We start from the raw sequence: 20,898 nt of genomic DNA, 5'->3' as shown, positions 1-20,898 counted from the left end.
TACCACGATGAGTGAGGAGAAAAAAAGAAAGACATACTTACGCGATCTTCTCGCTTGGCGATCTCCAGGGAACGTCATCATCCATTTCGTCCTCGGATTCGTCACCTTCGTGGTCCAAGGATTCCTGGCCAGGCAAATGCAGGGTCGAACTAGTGAGCATGTCTGGTACTGGTAGAATACTTGGTCTTCTGCTCCCTGAAATGGCACAAACAAAAAATTTTAGTTGCTTTTTAGAGTTTCTTTAAAAAAAGAATATAACTGATTGTGAATCTTGCAGGAAGCAAAATGTTTCACGACGATATTTGCATAACAAGAAATCACGTTTGAAAAAGCTTTACGTTACGAGGCAATTTAACGTCATTTACATTTCACACACATGTGTTTACGGATATTAAAACATATTTTATCGGAATTATAAATTAACTTAAAACGAAAATAAAAAAATGTGATCAATTTGCAAAAATGTATCACGTAAAGTTTCTAATTTTAGCAATATCATACAGCAACACATAAATGTTGACATCCATAATAAAATAACGATAAGAATAGCCGTGTCTATTTGTAGAAGCAACTTTCAAAGTCGTTGGAAAAACTAGTTATTAGAAGTGCTTCAAACTACTTTATACACATGGGCAAAAGTGTGTCAAATGCACAAGGACAGTACTTTCAACGAAATTATGTCACAATAGACAACATCCTTTAAACTCTGCGTGGCCTTTAACTAGATTTTAGTTTTGCTATCTATTTAAATCTGCTTCATAAGTTCTTAAATTTAATTTAAAAACGTTATCATAAAAAATTAAAGTGGACTTATACTTTTAAAAAATATTACTTTAAATAATTATTTAAAAATAATTCTACTAATTATTATGTTACTTAATAAAACTTAAAAGTTTGTTACTCCTATTTCAACTACTTTTAGCGTGAAGAAAATGGAATATTGATATTTGATTAGAAAGTATTATTGATAATGTCAAATAATAAAGTTACATCAATATAATGACTGACCTCTCCTCTGGGTTAAAATTTCTGGACTAAGCAGATTGGGATTCGGATCGAGAGATCGTGGCACGTCTAAATGATTTCCAGTAATTGGTGTTTGTGGCGTTGATCCTCCTTCTTTCAAGCATTGCCTCGAATCTCCGAATCCTCCGGGATCAAGATAACTCGCTATAACACGTAAAGTCAACCGCGTTGAGTATCTCTAATGTATCAAGAACAATTTTCTCAATATTCAATATTGTCCCATAAAATTTCAGATCACTATAGAGAGATAAAAATCGATAAATGCAAAATAGGAAGATATGAAAAAGTCGATAAGAAATCTATCATATGTCAAAATTCAAAGGAAAGGAAATGATCGGTCTAATAAATAAATGAACATTATTTCTCATCCGGCTGTTTTAATATGTTTTAAAATTGATAAACTTTATATCAAATATGTTTTTGTTTTGCATTCTGAATACGTCCATTAACCAATGACATTTGAGATTATCGTTTAATCTTATCTCGGTTCTCTCATAACTGAGATCTATACAACGGGGAAATTCAAACGTCATGAATCTGCAACGGAGCGAGCAAAGTAACAATATTTTATAGTACAGCCTTGCAGTTTTCCATTCAGATGCTGCGTTTATCGAGGCTTTGATGGCAAGTGCTGAATAGCAAATGAACAGTAGCATGTGTACAGACGGATTACATAAAGCAGCGTGCAAGAGTAAACTACGCGAAGGTATCACATCGAGAAAAGCGTGAATGAAAAGGAAGGATATTTCGACTTGATATTTCGACCAGTTTATCTTTAGTTGTTACCGTATATGAAGGCTTAATGGCCCATGTGAATCGCGATATTATCCGCAGTCTTCTGCATAATTTCATTTTATAATAGAGAAAGAGCGTACGAAGTCACAAAGTGTTACGATAAAACGGTGAAATTTCCTTATCAGCAAAAATGTGTAGATATAAGATCGAAAAATTATTTAAACAGAAATAACTAATTTTATTATTTGTTGATTCTATATTGAATCAATTAGACATTGAAAATAATATAACAGTAATTTATAAATTTACAGTTTAAAACATTAATATTTCTTCCTTTTCTTTTCAAAGCGATATATATACTCTATACTACTTTATTCATTTTATTAATTATCACTTATACCTATAATTTATATTGATTAATATTTTAACACTACATTTATAGCTGTAAAGCATTGTGTATCGTATATGTGTACGTGTGTGATTGTCGCAATGAGGTTTGAACATTTAACAAATGCAAACGTTGCACAATCTTTTAAGCAACATTAGCTATACTGATATCTAATAGTGCAATAACTAAATGTGCTAAACCAAATAGACTAAAGAAAATTTAAAGATTCTCAAGTCGATATCAACAGTGATTATAAGTGCTTATTTTGAATTATTAATCCTTTGTATCCAGTAGTTCCACTCAAAAATTCTTTTCTTCCAAGGCCATGGTTTTAGTACTGTGATACCCCTACTTGAGAATCATTAAAAAATCAATTCGTAAATGTACTTTCAAAGAGTTAAAGCTTTCCAATCTAGAGAAAGTTAAAAAGTCTAACTCTTTAATTATGAAAGCACGTCGACTAAGGCAGATCGCGCAAGATTTATAAGATTTTCATCTCTTTTATTACGGTTCAACACGAACTTGTAAGTCCCGGTAACATTGCGCGCTCTGGAAGAGATTTGTGCACTCAAATTTTCGACACAGATATTCCGCTACGTATTGAGTTAATAGGATTTTGAGCAATTTGATTTTAAGAGAATTACATGACTCATATAGGCGGACTTGTAAATCTTGCGCGATCTGCCTTAGTCGACGTGCTTTCATAATTAAAGAGTTAGATAAAAAATAAGAAGCAGCGAGGCGCATGCGACACTCACGGTGGACATCGGATGCGAGTAAGTTGTGGTGTTGGATTGGTGTGGGCGTGCTAGGGAGGACCTGCAAAATAACCTGCGGTGGCAACGGGGCCCTGTGACCTTGGTGACCGTTCGACCGGTCCTGCGCACGGGGCCCCGTGCAGGTCTCCTGCCTGCGGAGTGTTTCGCTCAGCGCAACGTTACAACTGTTGGAAAATCGCTGGTGCGCGTCGGCACCGTTGCTGATTGCTGTACCGTTCCCATCGCCGCCACCGCCGATGCAACTGGTCGATATCGTCGTGGTGGTAGTGGTGGTGGTCGTCGCCGACGTCGCCCCCATGGAATTCATGATCGCCGCGGTGGTATTCGTCGTCGTGGTATTTGCCGTCGATCCGTTGCTCGCGGACGTCATGTCTGTCTTCGTCTCGACGATCACTTGAGTACCCTCACCGGCGACGCCGCACTGGTTATTCGCGACCACGAACGCCGAGTTCTCCTCTTTGGTGATGCTCATGTAGTAGCAGGTATCGGTCTTTTTCATTATATGCCGCGGTCCTACGCAAGAGAATTCACGATTAGATCGCGAACGTGGAAACCCTTTGTCCCACATGTGTAGAAAGATACATGATATGATTCGCTATTTAACTGTCTCGTTTTTGATATCTTATCTTCTTCTATGTATTATTATCAATCTTCTTAATTTCTTGTTAAGTTATCTCGTAGCAATTAAAAGTTTATCGATAACCTAAAGTAATAAATCGAAAATCGTAATACATAACGTAAACTGAAGTACAAAATTTAAATTTAAAAACAATTCTCTTTCGTTCAGTGAAACAGTGAAGAGTTAGAAAATATCAGGAGTCCGGGTGATCGGAGTCGCGAGATTACCAGGATTCAGCAGGATGGTGTCCTCGTAAAATTCCGGAAGTTCCGCCGGCCTGACTGCGACAAGTGCAACTCCGTATTTCCGGTGACTATGGAAGGACGCGTAGGTGAAGGATTTTCCCTCGTATTCCCCGAAAAAGCGGGAGTCACCGAGAATTATGTGATAAATCTCGTTGCCGGAACATTTACCGTATAGCCTGTGCCACTCCTCCTGCGACTGTTGACCTTCTCTGCGAAGAGAAAAGTTGCGATTCACGTCTCCATGCGACGTGCAATGTAATATATGCAATGTAATTACGTGAGATAACAGCGAAAATAATTTATTTCCTTGCATTATATTATCAACTCATCATACTTTATAATCCCTCATACATAAACTATGAAATTTAACACTAACATTACTACCGTCACAAAAAATATATGTTTGAAACATTTCAATATTTATAAGGATTCTATAGATAAATTTATAGAAATTGTTATATGAAATTTAATTATTTATATGCTAATTATTTGCTGAGACAATATCATTTATATCTCTAACATTAATACATTAATTTTATAGATTGGAAAGAAATATCAAAGAAATATGAGTTTATTAAATATCTCATATAGCACCGAAACTTGCAGCAACATTGCATTATTGAAGGAACGCTACAGCAAAATTACAACATTGCAGCAAGTTTCTGTGCTCTTTAGGATTATTCTATTACAAATTAAAATGAACATTTATATTTTCTTTAAAGATTAAACATATAAAATAGGAATAATTTGTATTTACGAAATCTGCTCCTATACGATTAAATCTATTGCGTAATTACATTCTTTTTTTCGACTAGAACTTACTGTCCTCTAGACGTGTGCAGCAACAGTGTAACCAATGTCGAAGCGCCGGGACACGTGCAGTTGTTCGCTAAAAGGGCGTACTTAAACTCATCTTCGCAAACCACGTGCTCCGCGAATTTGACGTGAAGTTTGTTTTCCGGACGGAAGATTTGAACGTATTGAGGAACATTGGGCGCGAAATCTTTCACCGCCCATGATCTACAATTATCACAATCTTCTATAAAATTTACGTACGCTTCCACACAAATACACACACGTGTGTGCCTTAAATGACAGTAATTATAGACAATATATAAAGACAACAAGACACAATAATTTATGTTTCTTTAACTCAATTGTGCATCGTTTATATTTATTTTATGCCTATTCTTAAAAAAGACAGCTACTCTATATATAATTGTGTATATAGAATGTATTATATAGTATCGAAACGCAAGATATTTCCTTAGCGTATAAACTACATTTTGCAACTGTATTTAGAAGCGAAAAAAGTTAAATAATTGAGATCAACGAAGTATTTAAATTTTCTCTTTTTAAAAAAGAAAAAGTTTAAATTAGGAACATTCAAGGTACACAAAATAGATAATCTAGAAATATTATCGAAACTTATTAATTGAACTATAACGTTCAATTCTTGTAATAAAGCTTCGTTACGCAGAAGAGAACGAACGATCGATTTTATAGCGATTTTAGCAAAGACTGTAAGCTTCGTTGACAAAACTCGTATATAACCTGACCTTATCATCGATCGCTTACCTGAGTATCGTGTGCTCGTCAGCAGCGGTTTTGTCGGCGTAATTTCTCGCTGCCAGAACGAAGCAGGCTTCCGCCTCATTCATCCTGGCTCTGGCGAGATCGCCATCCTTCAGGCACGAGCCCTGTATGTAAATTACTCTCTGTGCCCAGATCGGCACTTGCAGGATCATCCGCATTGTGGTATCAAGCTCCATTGGCGATAAAAGCACCACGTAATAATCCTATTTCGTATTTTTACATTTCCAATCGTTAATATTAAAAACAATCAGGTAAATGAAAGATAAAACGTACACGTATTTAAATAATTGACACATTATTTAAATTCCAAAACTATTTCAATGCGCAAGAAATTTGTTTGCTACGTTTATCATCATCGGTTTTAATTGTTTTGTATCAAACTAACAGTTAAGATTAGTATCTTTGTAAATAAAAACTATAAAAACTTTGTAAATAAATTTCTAAGTACAATTCGTAGTATATAAATTTTACATAAATAGCTTGCGCAGACTGATTTTCCGGTATTAGATTTAAGCTCAACAACATTTTTTAATTAATTTAAAATTTGCATCTTGTTTTTTAATTACAAGAATAATTATGGAAGGAGGAATTTTAATGATAAAATAAAAAAAGTGGATCAGAAATTGTGTGCAAAGCAAGAGAAATATCTAAAGGACACAATTAGTTTATCTAACCTGCAGTAAAGGATGGGCGTAGAACTCATTTAGAAAGTCCATGATGGTATCCGCTTGTAACGTCGTGCTGCAAACTACCACGTGCTTCTCGCTTTGCGCTCTGTGCGACGAATACGAACCACCCAGCTTCTGCCGCTCCATCCACGTGAAAGCCAACTGTTCAAACTGCAATCAATATGAGACAACGATTATGCAATCCGCTAATGCACTAGTCTACGTGAGCTGTAATGAGGCGAATTGAAACTGGTAACCGCGATATGATCAGTCTGAGTTCGCGAAATTAGCGGATGAATGAAACATTGTGTGTGCAATTTTAAGTAATATACGTGTCTGTTCTCATTTTTCTCTATGTATATACATGCATGTATGTATATACTTTAAATTAAAATACTGCATATTATACTGCACTAATATTTTCTAATAATATATTCTAATAATATATGAAATTCAATACAAATTAGAATTTGCTTCCCCATATATATGTTAATAAATATTAATAAACCATTATTAAAAGATTTGAACAAGTACAAAATGAATATAAAAATATTAATACTTGTATAAATATTTGAATAAAAATATTGGTTTCAATATACATAATGTAATTTTTATAATAATTATTTCACATGTTAATGGATACGTCGGTACAATATACCATGCGTTTTGGCTACTCGTGCATTTTCGTGCACTTTCACTTGCAAATTTAAAATTATTCTCAGAGAATTCTCTTCGTCGCTCAAGGATTAATGAGGCCAGGCTGGCAGAGTTGCTCCCCCTATAAAAGCACGAGCTTTCGCGTCAAATTATTTTAACACCTCTATGTTATCTCGATGGCAATGTGACCTTATCGTACAAAATCGAAACGAGAGGATAGCCACGAAGAGAAGGGAGGTCGACGCCTCGTTTTCACCTGTACGAATTGGCACGTATCTCGTGTGCGATTGGCAGGCAATTTGACAGACAAATTGCAGCGATCGACGAGGCCATGTCCATGTTGAGCGCTACGCAATCAGTCGACACCAATAGACAACGAGTAGACACGAGTTGTTCGTGTCGCTCTTGTGCAATTAATAATATTCTTTGGCCAATCAAATCCTTGTTAACGCGGTAAACCAATCCGACGATTAATTATTAGATCGAGAAACGGATATTTGATTTTCCGCGATTGCTTTATACGCCTTCCTCGACCTCGCACACTGCTCGATTTTTAGAGAAATTTTGAATACTGTTCCATTATGTCCTGTCTATTACGTATATTTGCGCATAAAATTAATTTTCCAGATGGAAAATCCAGTTCTGTATGTCGGATATTTTTTGAATTTGTGAATTAGGAACAACGGTGAATGGTGAAATAATGACCAGTAAGAAAATATTTAATAAAAACGACACGGTATCATGACAAAATTTTTAATAAACTTTCAGCGAGAGATTGTATATAAAGTTGCACAAAAAGTACTTCCGGAAAAACACATTTCCCATATGTCGTGCGATAACGTAAGGTAATTTTCAAATAACATCTTTAACTTCGACGTATAGCAACGTGAAAAACTCATAGCAGAAAGTTTTCTTGAGACCAGCGACGATCAATTGTGAAAGAAAAGGTTACCATAGTAACGCACATCCTGGAGGATATACAAATTTTTGTTAGCACGTGCAGATATCATCTAGTTTACCTTGTTTTTTCTTGCGAAATTGCAGCAACGTGCAAATATACATCCTCTTTATATAGGAAGTAAAATCAATAATATCAAAGTATCGTATAAAATGTTAAATATAAATATCGTATAAATGTTCACTAAAATGTTAAAAATAGTAATATTCTTAAGAAAATTATAAATTTCTCTACTTCTCAATTTATGAATATGTACTATAGAGATTTCATATTAAATCTATTTTAATGTTACACTTTAACATTTTTGCTTATATTTTATTATTAAAAATAAATTCAACAAAATTCTTTAACTTTTAACGTGAAATAACACTATGATTACACTTTCATCCATTTTTTTCGTAAGAAAAGTTTCCTTGCATTGCAAAAGATTATTTGTTACAAGACGTTCTTGTATTGTTCTTTACATATTTTATTGATTACATTACAGATATTTTCTATGGAACCAATTTTGCTTTTACGATCGCGCAGAGACGTGCGTACACTTTAAATCTCCCCTCAACACATAATACTTTCCGTCGGTTACACGAGAAATAAAAGCGTAATGTGCTTAGCGGTGAGAAGAAATAATAAATATCCGCAAAATGGCGAGGGTTAACGTCCGTGGCAATATAGTCTACAAGACGAGCCCTATTTCGGTACATTTACGAGCTTCCCGGCGTGACTCGAAAATGACGCCTATAAAAGAAGTCTATGAGGCAAATATCGCTAACGGGCACGACTGACGCGCATCAAACAAAATGAACGCGAGATTAGAGCAACGTTACATTTTTATGTGAATTGAAGCTGCATTATAAGATTTAAATTATAAGATTATTCCTTATAGTGTACAGATTACGCATATATGTTACCACACATTTAATATACTAGAATTAAAATAAGATTTCTCAAAGTCTGCTTGAAGATTATTTTAAAGCCTTTCAGTCTGTTGATAATAAAGAACATGATATTGCAAAAGTTGAAAAAAGTGAAAACTAGGATATAGTGGATCGCTATCTTCTTTCAACGTATTCAGTTTTAGAGATGTATATGCGTACCTGCGTCGGTAGCACTATGAGCGCCACGCAGATCATGATAACCATGTAAAGTTGCGACGGCCAAATATCCGGCACGAAATCCCCGTAGCCCACCGTGGAGAACGTCACCACGACGTAATATGTGCTTTGAAATAGATTCAAATGCCTGTGCCCCGCTCTCTGAAAGTGCTGGATCCCGCATACGCTGAAATGGAAAATTCATAGGATCGACTTACAATTAATCGAGAATCAGCACGAGAGCACGGTTGTGGTCACCGACGTAAATCTGCGTACTCTATAGCTATAAGTTGCTGGATTGCAGTTAACGTAAATTCACGCTTTCTATAATCAGGCCGCACTGCAGGCGATGTTGCCTGCATTAAATTGCAAGCTATTGAGAATCAGGAGTTCATAGTTATTTTCCTGAGCGCACGGTATGCACGAATCTTTGTTCGGAACATTAATGATATTACGATAACGATATTAATTCCTCCTCTCGCGGTTTATGTAATAGCAAAGTGAAGAATTCTAAGAGATGGAGTATTATTCAGCCTCAAATGTCGCGCGAGATATTTGTATAAACCTTTATCACATTTTAATAAAGAATAATAATCTAAGTTTTATTCATTTCTATGACAATGTCTGCAATTTATAGAAAACAAAAAGTGTATTGAAAATGGTACAATACAATTGATGATATGATCTCAATAGTATGCACGTTACACATGTTTTCGAGCATATTGTCTTCAAAATACTAAAAGAACTAGTGTCAGATTTTCCTCCGTGCACACTGAGAATGAAACGATTTATATAAATAAATATTGTTACTTTTTATCATTAAATAACAAAATCTTTATTCATATATGATTAGACACGAAAGCGAACTACACGAAGCGAACTGACGAGCCATTCTGCAATCACGTCAAACAACTTGTTAAACAACTTCTCACAAAGCAAAACTCTGAAATGGTGGTCAATGCAATTATTCCAAATTTAACAACAATTTAATTATCGTTTCAACTATGAATTCAGCTATAAAAAAATACTTTCGTACTGACAGAAAGTTCCGATTGATAAACTTTTCTCTCTGTCGAATCGATTAGCAGAGCTACACATTGGTAGTTTTGCAAATACCAATAGAGCAATTAGCGTAACGAACTTCCGTATCAGCTTAATCAATCCGACGTTGACTTTCGATCTAGACGGACAAATTTACGTTACCCGACGAAGAGCACCTTCCCTCTGATCACAATTTTTCACGCCTCTCATCGCAACGAAACGAATGCACAATTAGCCCGACCACTCGAGGCAAGATAAAGCGGCACCCTCGGTTCGTACTTCAGGGTCGTAACGGAATTGATGTAACGGCACAAGAAAGGAAAGAGATTGAACCTGGTTGCGAAGAAACCACGTGCCACAAGTATACCGGGAGGCGTTTATAAACGGTCGGCCATCCATTATGCATACGGCCCCATTCCTATATCTATATGAATGTGTATATTTGTGGGCACCTTGTTCATTTTTCCTTTCTATGTAGCCTGCGTCATTACATCATGCTTCCGTTAGACGTGTCGTGACAGTCAAACGTGCTTCACCGTACTAATTAACAATAGATGGATCAATATTATTTTATATATATATATATATATGTATGTATGTATACATACATGTATACATGCTTCTCACCGATGCATATGCAACGTATTTTATTATGTAAATATTTTATTGACGATTCAATTGGTCTGGCTCCTAACCTTTGTTATTTGTTAAAAATAGAATCTAGTGAGTGATTAATAAATTGTATAATTATTTTATAATTAATTTTATAATTTATATTTATTATATTTTTAACAACATAAAGTAAAATTATTTTTCCAGCAATGATACTTTATAATGAGTCCTCTAATATAATGTTTTTTATTCATTTTGCTATTTCTACTAAGCATTTATTCGATAACAATAAAATAATAGATGCAACTTTGGAATAAATAATACATTTTTGAATGTACATACATATAATACATTGTTAAATTGACAAATTTTTATTTTATTAAAAAATAAGACAATCGTGTGCTTTTAACGCATTTATAAAGAGCCATTAAATTTTATTATTTAATAAAACATATAATTCGAGTATTATTTTATGTAATTCAATATGAAATCTGTTAAAAAGGTAGATAAACATATAATTGTTTATTTGTAGTTAAAATTGCATGTAATTGCTTAAATGTTGAAGTACTATAATATGCGCTTTGGAATTTCGTTTTATATGATACATTTACGAAAAGCGCTGAAGGCTCGAAAAGAGTGTTAATGAATAAGCTGAGGATAAAACTGTCGTCTTATCTTCAAAGTCTACGCATCAGTTTGCTGCGTTTTCAGGTAACAAACGACGAATAATAAAGTTATGCATTTTCGTTAAAATTTTCATTGTCTCCTATCCAAGCGCTGTCGGCTGTTAACAACGTTTCTGCTAACGAATCTCGTTCGGTGACGGTTCCAATTCAATTGAACATTATTTCCAGGAAACAAGCAACGCAGTCGAAATAGATTCTTCTCTACCAATCGAAAAGAGTTACTAAAAAATTGTGCGTGTCTCACAGTTTCGTTTGATGAATAGAACGAAATTCTAAATTCCGTTCCGTTGAAATACCTTGAAAAATTTTCAAAAGTATTTATTTTTCCAATCAAATTTCTCTAAAAATTTTCTGAAATAAAAATTAGGTATATAACTTTATATGCTGCATGTAAACTAAAAAACTTTGTACAAGTTAATATTCGTACAATAAAATTAAATACTGAACTAAAAATGTGAAAATTAGTAGGTGTTAGAGTAGTTACAGCTTCAATGCCTAGCAGATATAACATGTTAAGTAACAGGTGCTACAATAGCACAAACGGCAAAGCGGTAAAAGGTGTAACTTGCATACCATTAAGGGTAATGAAATGTAGGTATACAAAGATAACAGAGTTTTCGCATAAAAACTACTGGCACGAGATTTTCATCTCTATACGCTGTCACATTTAAAAGGCCCTTTCAAGCAAAGTTTTTCACGGACGGTTAAGCAAAATCTTGATTATTACTATGCTATTTATTACGAAAGTTAAAAAATTACTTTGACGCAAAACATGTATAATTCTGCGAGAAAAATTTATAAATATTCAGATAAATTTCATTTTTTAATAAAAAAATTAAGATTCGTTAGTGTGTAATTTTATTATAATAAAAAAATGAAAAAACAGTCTCTCTCCTTTGCCTATCTTTTATGAAGATGATAACGACGTTGTAGGAAAATACAGAAAAATATGAAAATCAAATTAAAAGATCGTAAAATTAAATTCTACTCTTAAATATATTGTTTGCACTTAAATTTATTCCGCAAAGTAAAATCTAACTATTTCCTTCAATTTGACAGCTGTTTAACGTCGACATCGATAGAATCGCTCCCACGAAAGTTACAGGATATAACTCACAAAAATGCGAGTTTTATAACAGTCATCTGTACAAAAGTGACCGGGTGCCTGTAGACGGAGTTGGTCGGTAGTTAGGCCGCAGATGCGATAGCGCATAGCGTGCAACTGAAACTATAACGCCTATCGTACATACTCCGCGTTCGTGGCACGAAAGTCAAGCGACCCGCTCGTCAACGCAGGCAATAATTAGACATTTTAAGGCAAAGAGGATCGCGTGAATCGCGACTGCAGCCAGTTGAGCCGAAAGCATCTAATAACGAAAATAGCACAAGAAAAGTTCTTCTTCATTAAAATTGGGTGGCCAGATAAAATAATCAAAGGATAAACACCACATCAGCAAAATCTCTTAGTAATCGCGATGCTTAAACGCCTCTTGTGTATGTCAATAGACAATGGGAAGATCCCATTAGTGTTATTCTTTAGTGATTCATTTATACCTAAGAGTGGCTCTAAGGGGTGAGATGACTTTTTTTCGTCGCAATGCTTTTACGACGCTTTACTCACTCGTCCTTGTCGTGGAAAACACAGTCGTGGCAAGGGCGAGCTAGCACAAGTGCGCCGCTCTAGAATCACACCGTAAATAATAAAGCGCCGCGATCGATGGTGATACCAATCCATCTGCACAAGCTGGTGTGCGATTATTTATTAATGTCTGTCCCACATTGCGATCTGGGTCGATCAGACGTGTTTCGTCATTTCCTCGCTCGTCCCTAACATTGTAGAAGGACAGCTTCCAGCTACAGTGATTCGCAGCTGATTGGTTTCTGTACATTTGAACTGTTTGTATTCGAGTTTGGCAAAACAGGATTTTTAGCAAAGTCTGCTGTCGTATCTTCATCTTTTATGCACTTTGCGATGTTATGTACTCCTTATGCAAGTTTCAAGTATGAAGAAAATTGAGATAATTGACAGTTTTGCCTTGCAGTTTTTATAGTTTCTGTTTTTCAAATAAAATCATTGATATTAACAAAGATATTAATATTTAATTATTAATTGTATGACTACTATTTTCTATACAATCGAGCCGTAGAAAGAACAGAATCACTCGACCAAGAGATATCACGGCGAAAAATTCCTGATTTTTCCTAACGTGTCTCACATTTCCCAGAAAGATTTTCTCGGGGAAGTCGATTATTGCCGCACATTGATTGAACTGTTACAATTTTCTTTTCTTTCTTTTGACTAACATCCTGTTGATTCTTCTTCTTCTGTAAGGAAGAGAAAAGAATAGCTAACTAAAGTTCATTTATCAAGATAGCAAGATTGCACTGTGCAATGTGATTGGCATGCACGCTTCGTCGCAGTTGACGCTAACCTGCCGCCAAAATTGTTGGGAGATTGCTGCAAATTGCGCAGTCTGCACGTGACAAGCCGTTATTTTTTTCACAGCTGTGACACACCTCTCGGAAGTTTGTATTTATATGGATATTTTTGTGAAAGTATTTTTTCAAAAATAAAAAGAAAATAGGACAGGGATTGCAAATTATCCATGATCTGAAATATGCTGCGGCGATTGACGTTGCAAATCACACCACCTGCACATTTGATAATATCAATTGTTTTTTTATGGATTTGCATTGATAGTCGGCATGAATTTTAGGTTGCTCATGACTTTTCAACCAAAGCAAGGTTTTTTTGTGTTGTAAATTGCTCACCGCGACGCTTTTCACTCCCGACATGCAATGACGTGCGCCAAACGACAGTATCTACCTTTCGGAAGTACTTAAATGTCAACTTGTATTGCTGCTGCTAACATAGTTCTTAAATGTCAACTTGTATTGCTGCTACTAACATAGTTAATCATTTTTTATATTGATAATATATATCCTTGCTGATAAACTATAATAATTAGATAATTCTAAGCTAAATATGTAAAAAAATTATAAAAATCTCAATTCTTCCAATAAGAAGAAATTCATATAAAATTATGCTTATATTAAATTATCTAATGTTATATCTTATCAACATTTTTATCATAGATATTTTTACATGTAAATTAGTATTTTTAGAATTTCTTGCTTGCCGACTTTAATATACAATTGTGCTGTTGAAAATTGCAGCGAGATCATGCATGCAAACGGATTCGTTTATTCCTGCAATCTAGGTTTTCCCTGCGCCGCCATTTACAGATACAGCTTTATTAGAAAATTAAACAAGACGAACTGCAGTTATCCCCACAGCCTGGATTCGTAAATGGGAACTCCTATTCCGGCCGGGAAACTTTTCTCGTTATTCGAATAATACAATAAGTCCACACAGGCACACGCAAGCAAATGAAATACGTTCGTTATGTAAATTTACATATAACACGCTCACGAATACCATGACTTCGTCACTGTTCAAATCTATCGCAAAAATCAATTCACGATTGTCAGCACATCGCTGCAAATCCTTCAACTTGAATCAATCGTGATTTATCTAACCGAATGACAGAATAAGAATCAATTTCGGGCTTTCGAAATAACTTGAAAGGGTCGCTTTTTAAATTGAGTCATTGGAATCACTGTTTGTCCATCTCCATATTAAATTTTCCAGTAAAATTAATATGAAGTTTATTGGCCAAATTATATGTATAGTCTAAATCGTAATAAATTAAATACTTATGTGCAAAGTTTTTTTATATTTTTGCAATGACTTTCACACATTTTAATTATTCAGCCAAAATTTACAAAAGGAGGATTAGACATGGATCGTGGACAAACATACGGCAAATGGAACAAATGAGAGCAATATATCGAGAGAAATGTGAAATGTCCACGCGCGACAATTCTCCGTAATTCATTCACTGTAATAACGAAGCGGATGGTGCTTATCGTCTCGTGGTTTATTGTTGATCGAATATGGAAACGCGAAATTGATATCTGCGTGAATACGTACGTCAATTTACTATCGTTGGGTCAAATAAATTTGATAGCAATTAAAGTGCTAATATGAAACATGTTATATTTCTTGTTATCCATCCTGACAATTATCTGTTACCAAATTTTTAGCTTGATTGTTGCTATTATTGTGTGTCTCTTTGTCTCTTTTCATATTGTATACATATATAGTTAAACAACTTGATTTTTTTATATTTACTTTCTATATAATTAAATAAATTATTTAATCTTACAGGAAAATTACATGTTGTCTAATTATTCACAAGTGACGGCCAACTAAAAGTTCAAGGATGTTGAAGTATTCTTCAGTCAGTCCTCCCTCGAATAAGAATTTACATTCTGCCGGAAACTTAAGCTGTCGCAGTAGGAATGTATCTTTGATGAACGAGGTAAGTAGGACAAAGCGAACAATGGGATCTTACTCCGCGAGTCTATTCGCGCAATTATCCCTGTTAATTATAGTACATGTAGCCTCGAGACATTCGCAATGTTCAAAGGGTACACTTGAACAAAAAAACTCAGTTAAGTTGAGATAATTAACAAAAATTTATTCGAATAATTTCTCTTTCGTAGATATTTTCTTTTTGTTTGATATCATTGTAGTAATGAATATAATGATGCAGAAAAATTGCGAATTGCAATGTCAAAAATAATAATGTATTAATTATTGCATTCTCCATCTTTATGAGTTAATATGAAGTAAGACTTTAATTTCATAAATATAATACACTTGGACGCCTCTGTGTATTTACCAACATAATAAAGTTTTCATAATTAGATGCATGTGATTCACCAAACATTTATTTTGATTTGGCATTCTAACGTGGTAGCTTATCTCTTATAATAATACCATTTAGAAAATTTAGCCAAACGTACGTAAATGTTGACAACAATTAGACAATTAGATTCAGCAGTATTTAGAAAACGATGGAAGACAATGTTTCTGGAAGCTATCTTTCATTATTAATTTAACGCTTCGTTAAAGATTCTCACCGTTATCTTGTCAAAGCAAAGTTTGCTTAGAACATGCTTTTATGAATGTATCTTAATTAATTACGATAAATATTTTCCGGATTGTATATTGTATATTAAATTCTAAAGAATAATTAACAAAAAAATAGTAATTGGCTCATGAAGAATATGTAGATTAAATTTTTACTTAACGGTAGATAACATAAAGTAATTTCCAAAATACGCATATTTAGCAAATTTTGATGTATTTGAAAACTCACTCACCTAGTAAAGACAAGGCACAGTAACGTAGCACTAAGGATCATCAGCTGCTGACTCAACGCCGACTGGGATTTCTGCATCGCTCTGTGCAGGTCGTTCTGAAACATGATTGCGAATTACGTCGAGCGCAAACCAAATTTAAACCTGACAAGTTTAAACCTTAAATTACGATAGAGTCAGTTTTATGGATAAGGTACTTACGAAGAGATTCTCCAGGGAATGTTTCGCCAACCAGCAATTTAGGAACACCGGAATGAACAGATTTCTCATTGGTGGGTGTAATAACTGCAAACATCACACATCGATACTATCGTTATACAGTCTTCCACTTGATATTCGTTATATATATTTAGTTAGTTAGTTTTTTTTAACTTTTGATGCGGTTTTCTTCTTTGTATTTCTTTAACGAACATTTGCCTATGATTTTAAGGAATTAAATAATTGAATCACTGTTGGACAAGTGTTCATCATATAATTTACAAACGGCGTAAAGTCCATGAATGCTACATCTATTTTCAACCAGTCACAGATATTTACGATGCAAACATGAATGTGGCCGCTTGATCGGAACTTTAGTTTGCACATTGTGCTTACTCTCCAGCATCAAGGACCGATGTCAAGCCAAATGGCAAACGTTCGCTTACGTACGAATTGCCATGTGTACACTGGTTCTTGTTTTTATGAAAGTTTGGTCATAATTTAGAGATAGATACATAAGTGCAGATATTATTAAAAATATTTGTACTTGTGTTTTTACTTGTGTTTTTATATCGGGATTCAGAGACTCAAAAGATACCACAAAAATAAAATTTCGTAGAAAAGAAATTCTTGTATTTCATATGTTTTGCAGATCTCGGAAATATTTTATTACATCTTTCATAAATATGTTTTTTAAAGTAGATAAACACGATTATAGAATCGCCATTGTCTTAATAACAGTAGTAAATATATACTATTATATATATATATATATGAAATAATGAAATAAAAAAATGGGTATATCTCTATTGAAACAAAATTTATGCAATTAATAAGGCCTATTTTCTGCATGTTATAATTTTTGGATAACTTTCATAAATATGTTCCTTATATTATTAAGAGAGATATATATATAAATAAAAATAAAAGTAGCAATTTATATAATTATACATGCTATGCAAGCATCGCTACATGTGATCCAAAACTAATGAAGTGAAGCTAATTAAATTACAAAACGTAATGTCGTGTGCACGTAATATCATTACGTATTGTCCACTGTGAGGTAAAGGTTATTCCCTATGGGGCTTACAAAAATCAATATATCATACTCAGATGTATACAACTTATCGTGAATACAGTCGGATTTTCACGCAAACGCTTTGGTACTTATATACCTAAATCTGAAACTTTATTCACATATCAGCTTTATTTTTCCAACTATTAATTGTTGATTATATCACCATATAAGAAAATCCAAAGCTTTCATTCAATTTTAGAGATTAATGATAGAACAAGAAATATCATGCAATTTAATTATTATTTTCAAAGGAATATACATTTCTGTGTATTCCTTACGTGAAGTTTAACAAAATTTTGTATAAAATTAGCATGTTCGAAAGTTTTATATTTCATCAAACAGAATTTAACTCGAAATTCAAAAATCGAAGAAATGGACATCGCAGCAGATTATATAGTATTATCTCCCATTGTTACTGCGTATCCTTCGTAAAAAATTGAAGTACATACTAAAACTAAGATTAAAAATGCACACGCACATATAATCCTCTTAAGAACTCACCGTGATAGTGAACGGGATTGTGTTGAGCAGTTCCAGAATGAAGTGGAAGGATAGCTGCTGCCAGATATTTCCCTGTGAACATTACGAGGACAGCTCAACACACCCAGCGACTATTTTATCAACGTAGAAACTGTGAATAACGTTGCAAAAGTAAAACATACGCTTCGCCGTTCTGCATTCTTTCAAGCGATTGCAATCCCGCAAATGTAACAAAGACAAATACGCTATGATAAATTTGAGAGATTTTCGCGCGACCTGCTTTTAAATCTTTAAGTCTTTCATCCATATTCATAAAACGCTTTATGCGGTTAACGCCAAGTTTAAATTATGTGAATCACAATCAAATCCTTGACAAAGACAATTTATAATTTCTAAGAAAGCTTGAAGTACAAACAACTCTTCCGTGATAACACAGAAACACTTTACATGTATTTATCGCTATTAATAAATGAAGAGACAATAATAAGTAAAGAGAAAATTATTTAATTATTATTATTGCTTGGACAGTCTTTATATCCGATATTTTATAATATTTAATCGCTAAAACGGAACTTCTAAGGCTATTTGAATTACGATAGTCGAGATATAAGAGCGCAGAGCGCAGCAGCTGAGAGGGTTAATCGAAAGTTATATCCTCCAGATTGCTTCATAAAAAATATCATTTGCCACATCAGCGCGGGCGGTAATTAACTTCAGTCGCAGGATAGAAAGGTGAATACGAGCGTAATAAGATCAAGAACTTTTTCCTCTCATCGTTGAGTTCACTTGAAATTGTTGATTCGATGTACATCCCTTGTACTTCGCTAGAAACGTGATGTGCATTTTTGCTTAAACCACAACCTTTCATCGTGTTACGCATCTCTTTGACGTTAACGTCTGGATCCTCCTCTTTCTTTATTCTGATAAAAGTTTCGCATTCATAGGAAGAAGGTTCTTAATTAGAACGAAAAGTATCTCTCATTTGTGTGAAGATGTTCACGGAAGAGTCTTCTTACAAATTTCGTCGTATATCGTCGCATTTACATGTTGTTTGTTAAGGGTGTTGAGAATTTCCAACGTAATTTCTTGTAACACGATTCCGCGGTTTTACTTCACATTCCTTCTCCCATTTTTTGTCCAATGTAAAATTCATTATCCCCAGTACTTCCTGAATTGTAACAATAAAACATGTATTCCATTAAATTTAAAAATTGTTGATTAATACTATCGTCTTTTTTCTCTGCAGCTGAGAAAGTTATTTCTTGGAATTGCTTTATATTTCAAGTGTGAATTATTGAAATTTCCATTCTACACAACACAGTTTTACACAAAAAGAGAACTTTAACAAACACTTTGCGATAATTTCTAGAAAATAATCGTTCTGCCATTGCCGCGACAAATTATCTCCATATTTAAAATTTTCGAGTTTCCGCAAGATTAAATAGAGTTTGAGAAAGCTACTGCGAGTAGAGTGGAAAATTTTTAAAAGCCGCGAGCGATACAGCAGGTGTAATCAGGCGAACGACGATGCACTATCTTCCCTGAACGATCATTGATCCTGTTGCTCTCTCCTCCGGCTTTTCCCATCCCTGACACAACAAAACTTTATAACAAAAAATCTCCACGTGAAGTACGCGGTATCTGTATTGGATTATCTTAGCCTAAAGGGGTCTTGCGTACTACGTCGCTGCAAATCCTTCACGTTAGCTCCAAAGCGAGTTGAAATTCCTTTGGAAAAGCGTGTCCGATGAACCGGTATACAAATCCGCGTGCTTGCACCCCAAGCGACCTCGACGACTCTGTACAAATGATTACGAGAGGATCACGAAATCTGCCGCTGTATCCCGACGAGGGATTCCTTCGAACCCACATGGCTATCGAGTAAACTTTCATTTATATGCGGCTCTCATACGCGCCCGCTCTTCATCTGCTTTTCTTCTCGTGATGACAAGCCGAATCAAGTTCCTTCTGCGCGTTCGAATAACTTCATCCAATTAACCCTCAAACACTTTGCACAATCTAATTACACACTGCGTCTTCTGTTATTTGATCGTGTCCAATCCTGCCTCCTCGGAATTCCGATATGATAAAGACTGGATAAACTTTATTATCCTACGTGTGACGTAATGAATAGTTTTATTCATTGACCATACCTATGATAATGGGTACATGAATTATCTTTCTTCGTTTGAGAAAGAGAAGCACGCATGAGTATCTAAAACTTAACTGTCACAACAATATTTCATGGAAGCAATTTTCCGATATGTAGGGTAATCTCTCTCTGTAACTTGTTTCTTATTGACTTCAAGATGTATCAACTTCCGGGCGCAATCACCGTCGCTGCATCGCAGACAAAGCCCACGCCTCGAGACAAAAGCGTGAGCAGGGGAACTTCGGGAAAAACATAAATCTTGCGTCAGCAACGTCAGCCGGTGCTTTTCTTTTGACATGTTAGTCTTTAATGCTACAAAAGCTGCTACATTTTTATACATGCGAAGACAAATTGTCCCATTTAATAGGTTGTAATATCGTTAAAAAATAAATATAAAGATATGACGTATAACAAAACATGTGTGTGCAGAAGATTATAAATATATTATTGACAAAAAGAAGTTTCTATTAATTATTTTATCAAGTATATCTAAAGTAAGTTCTCCAGTTGAGGCTACTAATTTTATAATATAATATTAAGAATATAATATTAAATTTTGTAATATAATATTATATGTAATATCGTGTATATACGATATTTATTAAATAAAAACATATCTTAATATTTCCATTTTTTACTGAAAATATTCTTTTCTGGTAT

The 20,898-nt window shown here is 34.4% G+C and overlaps 1 protein-coding gene across 20 annotated transcripts in view; it reads right to left on the bottom strand.

Annotated features, from left to right (window-relative positions):
* Positions 1–20,898, bottom strand: part of LOC105287946 (potassium channel subfamily T member 2) — a 161,017-nt gene that overhangs the window by 17,112 nt on the left and 123,007 nt on the right. For 19 of the 20 annotated variants that reach the window (XR_003407573.1, XM_026975569.1, XM_026975555.1 and 16 more), the window contains 11 exons: positions 18,108–18,179; positions 16,532–16,615; positions 16,334–16,428; positions 8,766–8,949; positions 6,063–6,227; positions 5,371–5,591; positions 4,615–4,812; positions 3,775–4,001; positions 2,908–3,441; positions 1,009–1,170; positions 42–195 (listed from right to left, as the gene is read on the bottom strand). Coding sequence is in view for 19 of the 20 variants with exons in the window: in XM_026975569.1 (XP_026831370.1) it covers positions 42–195; positions 1,009–1,170; positions 2,908–3,441; positions 3,775–4,001; positions 4,615–4,812; positions 5,371–5,591; positions 6,063–6,227; positions 8,766–8,949; positions 16,334–16,428; positions 16,532–16,615; positions 18,108–18,179 (2,096 nt within the window). In the remaining variant the exon portion in view is untranslated. The remainder of the gene's footprint in view (positions 1–41; positions 196–1,008; positions 1,171–2,907; positions 3,442–3,774; positions 4,002–4,614; positions 4,813–5,370; positions 5,592–6,062; positions 6,228–8,765; positions 8,950–16,333; positions 16,429–16,531; positions 16,616–18,107; positions 18,180–20,898) is intronic. The other variant, XM_026975567.1, reaches the window with a different exon arrangement.

Source organism: Ooceraea biroi, chromosome 2, assembly GCF_003672135.1.
Source record: "Ooceraea biroi isolate clonal line C1 chromosome 2, Obir_v5.4, whole genome shotgun sequence".
NCBI lineage: Eukaryota > Metazoa > Arthropoda > Insecta > Hymenoptera > Formicidae > Ooceraea > Ooceraea biroi.
The sequence above is the reverse complement of the archived record's forward strand: the minus strand, read 5'-3'. Positions and strand labels throughout refer to the sequence as shown.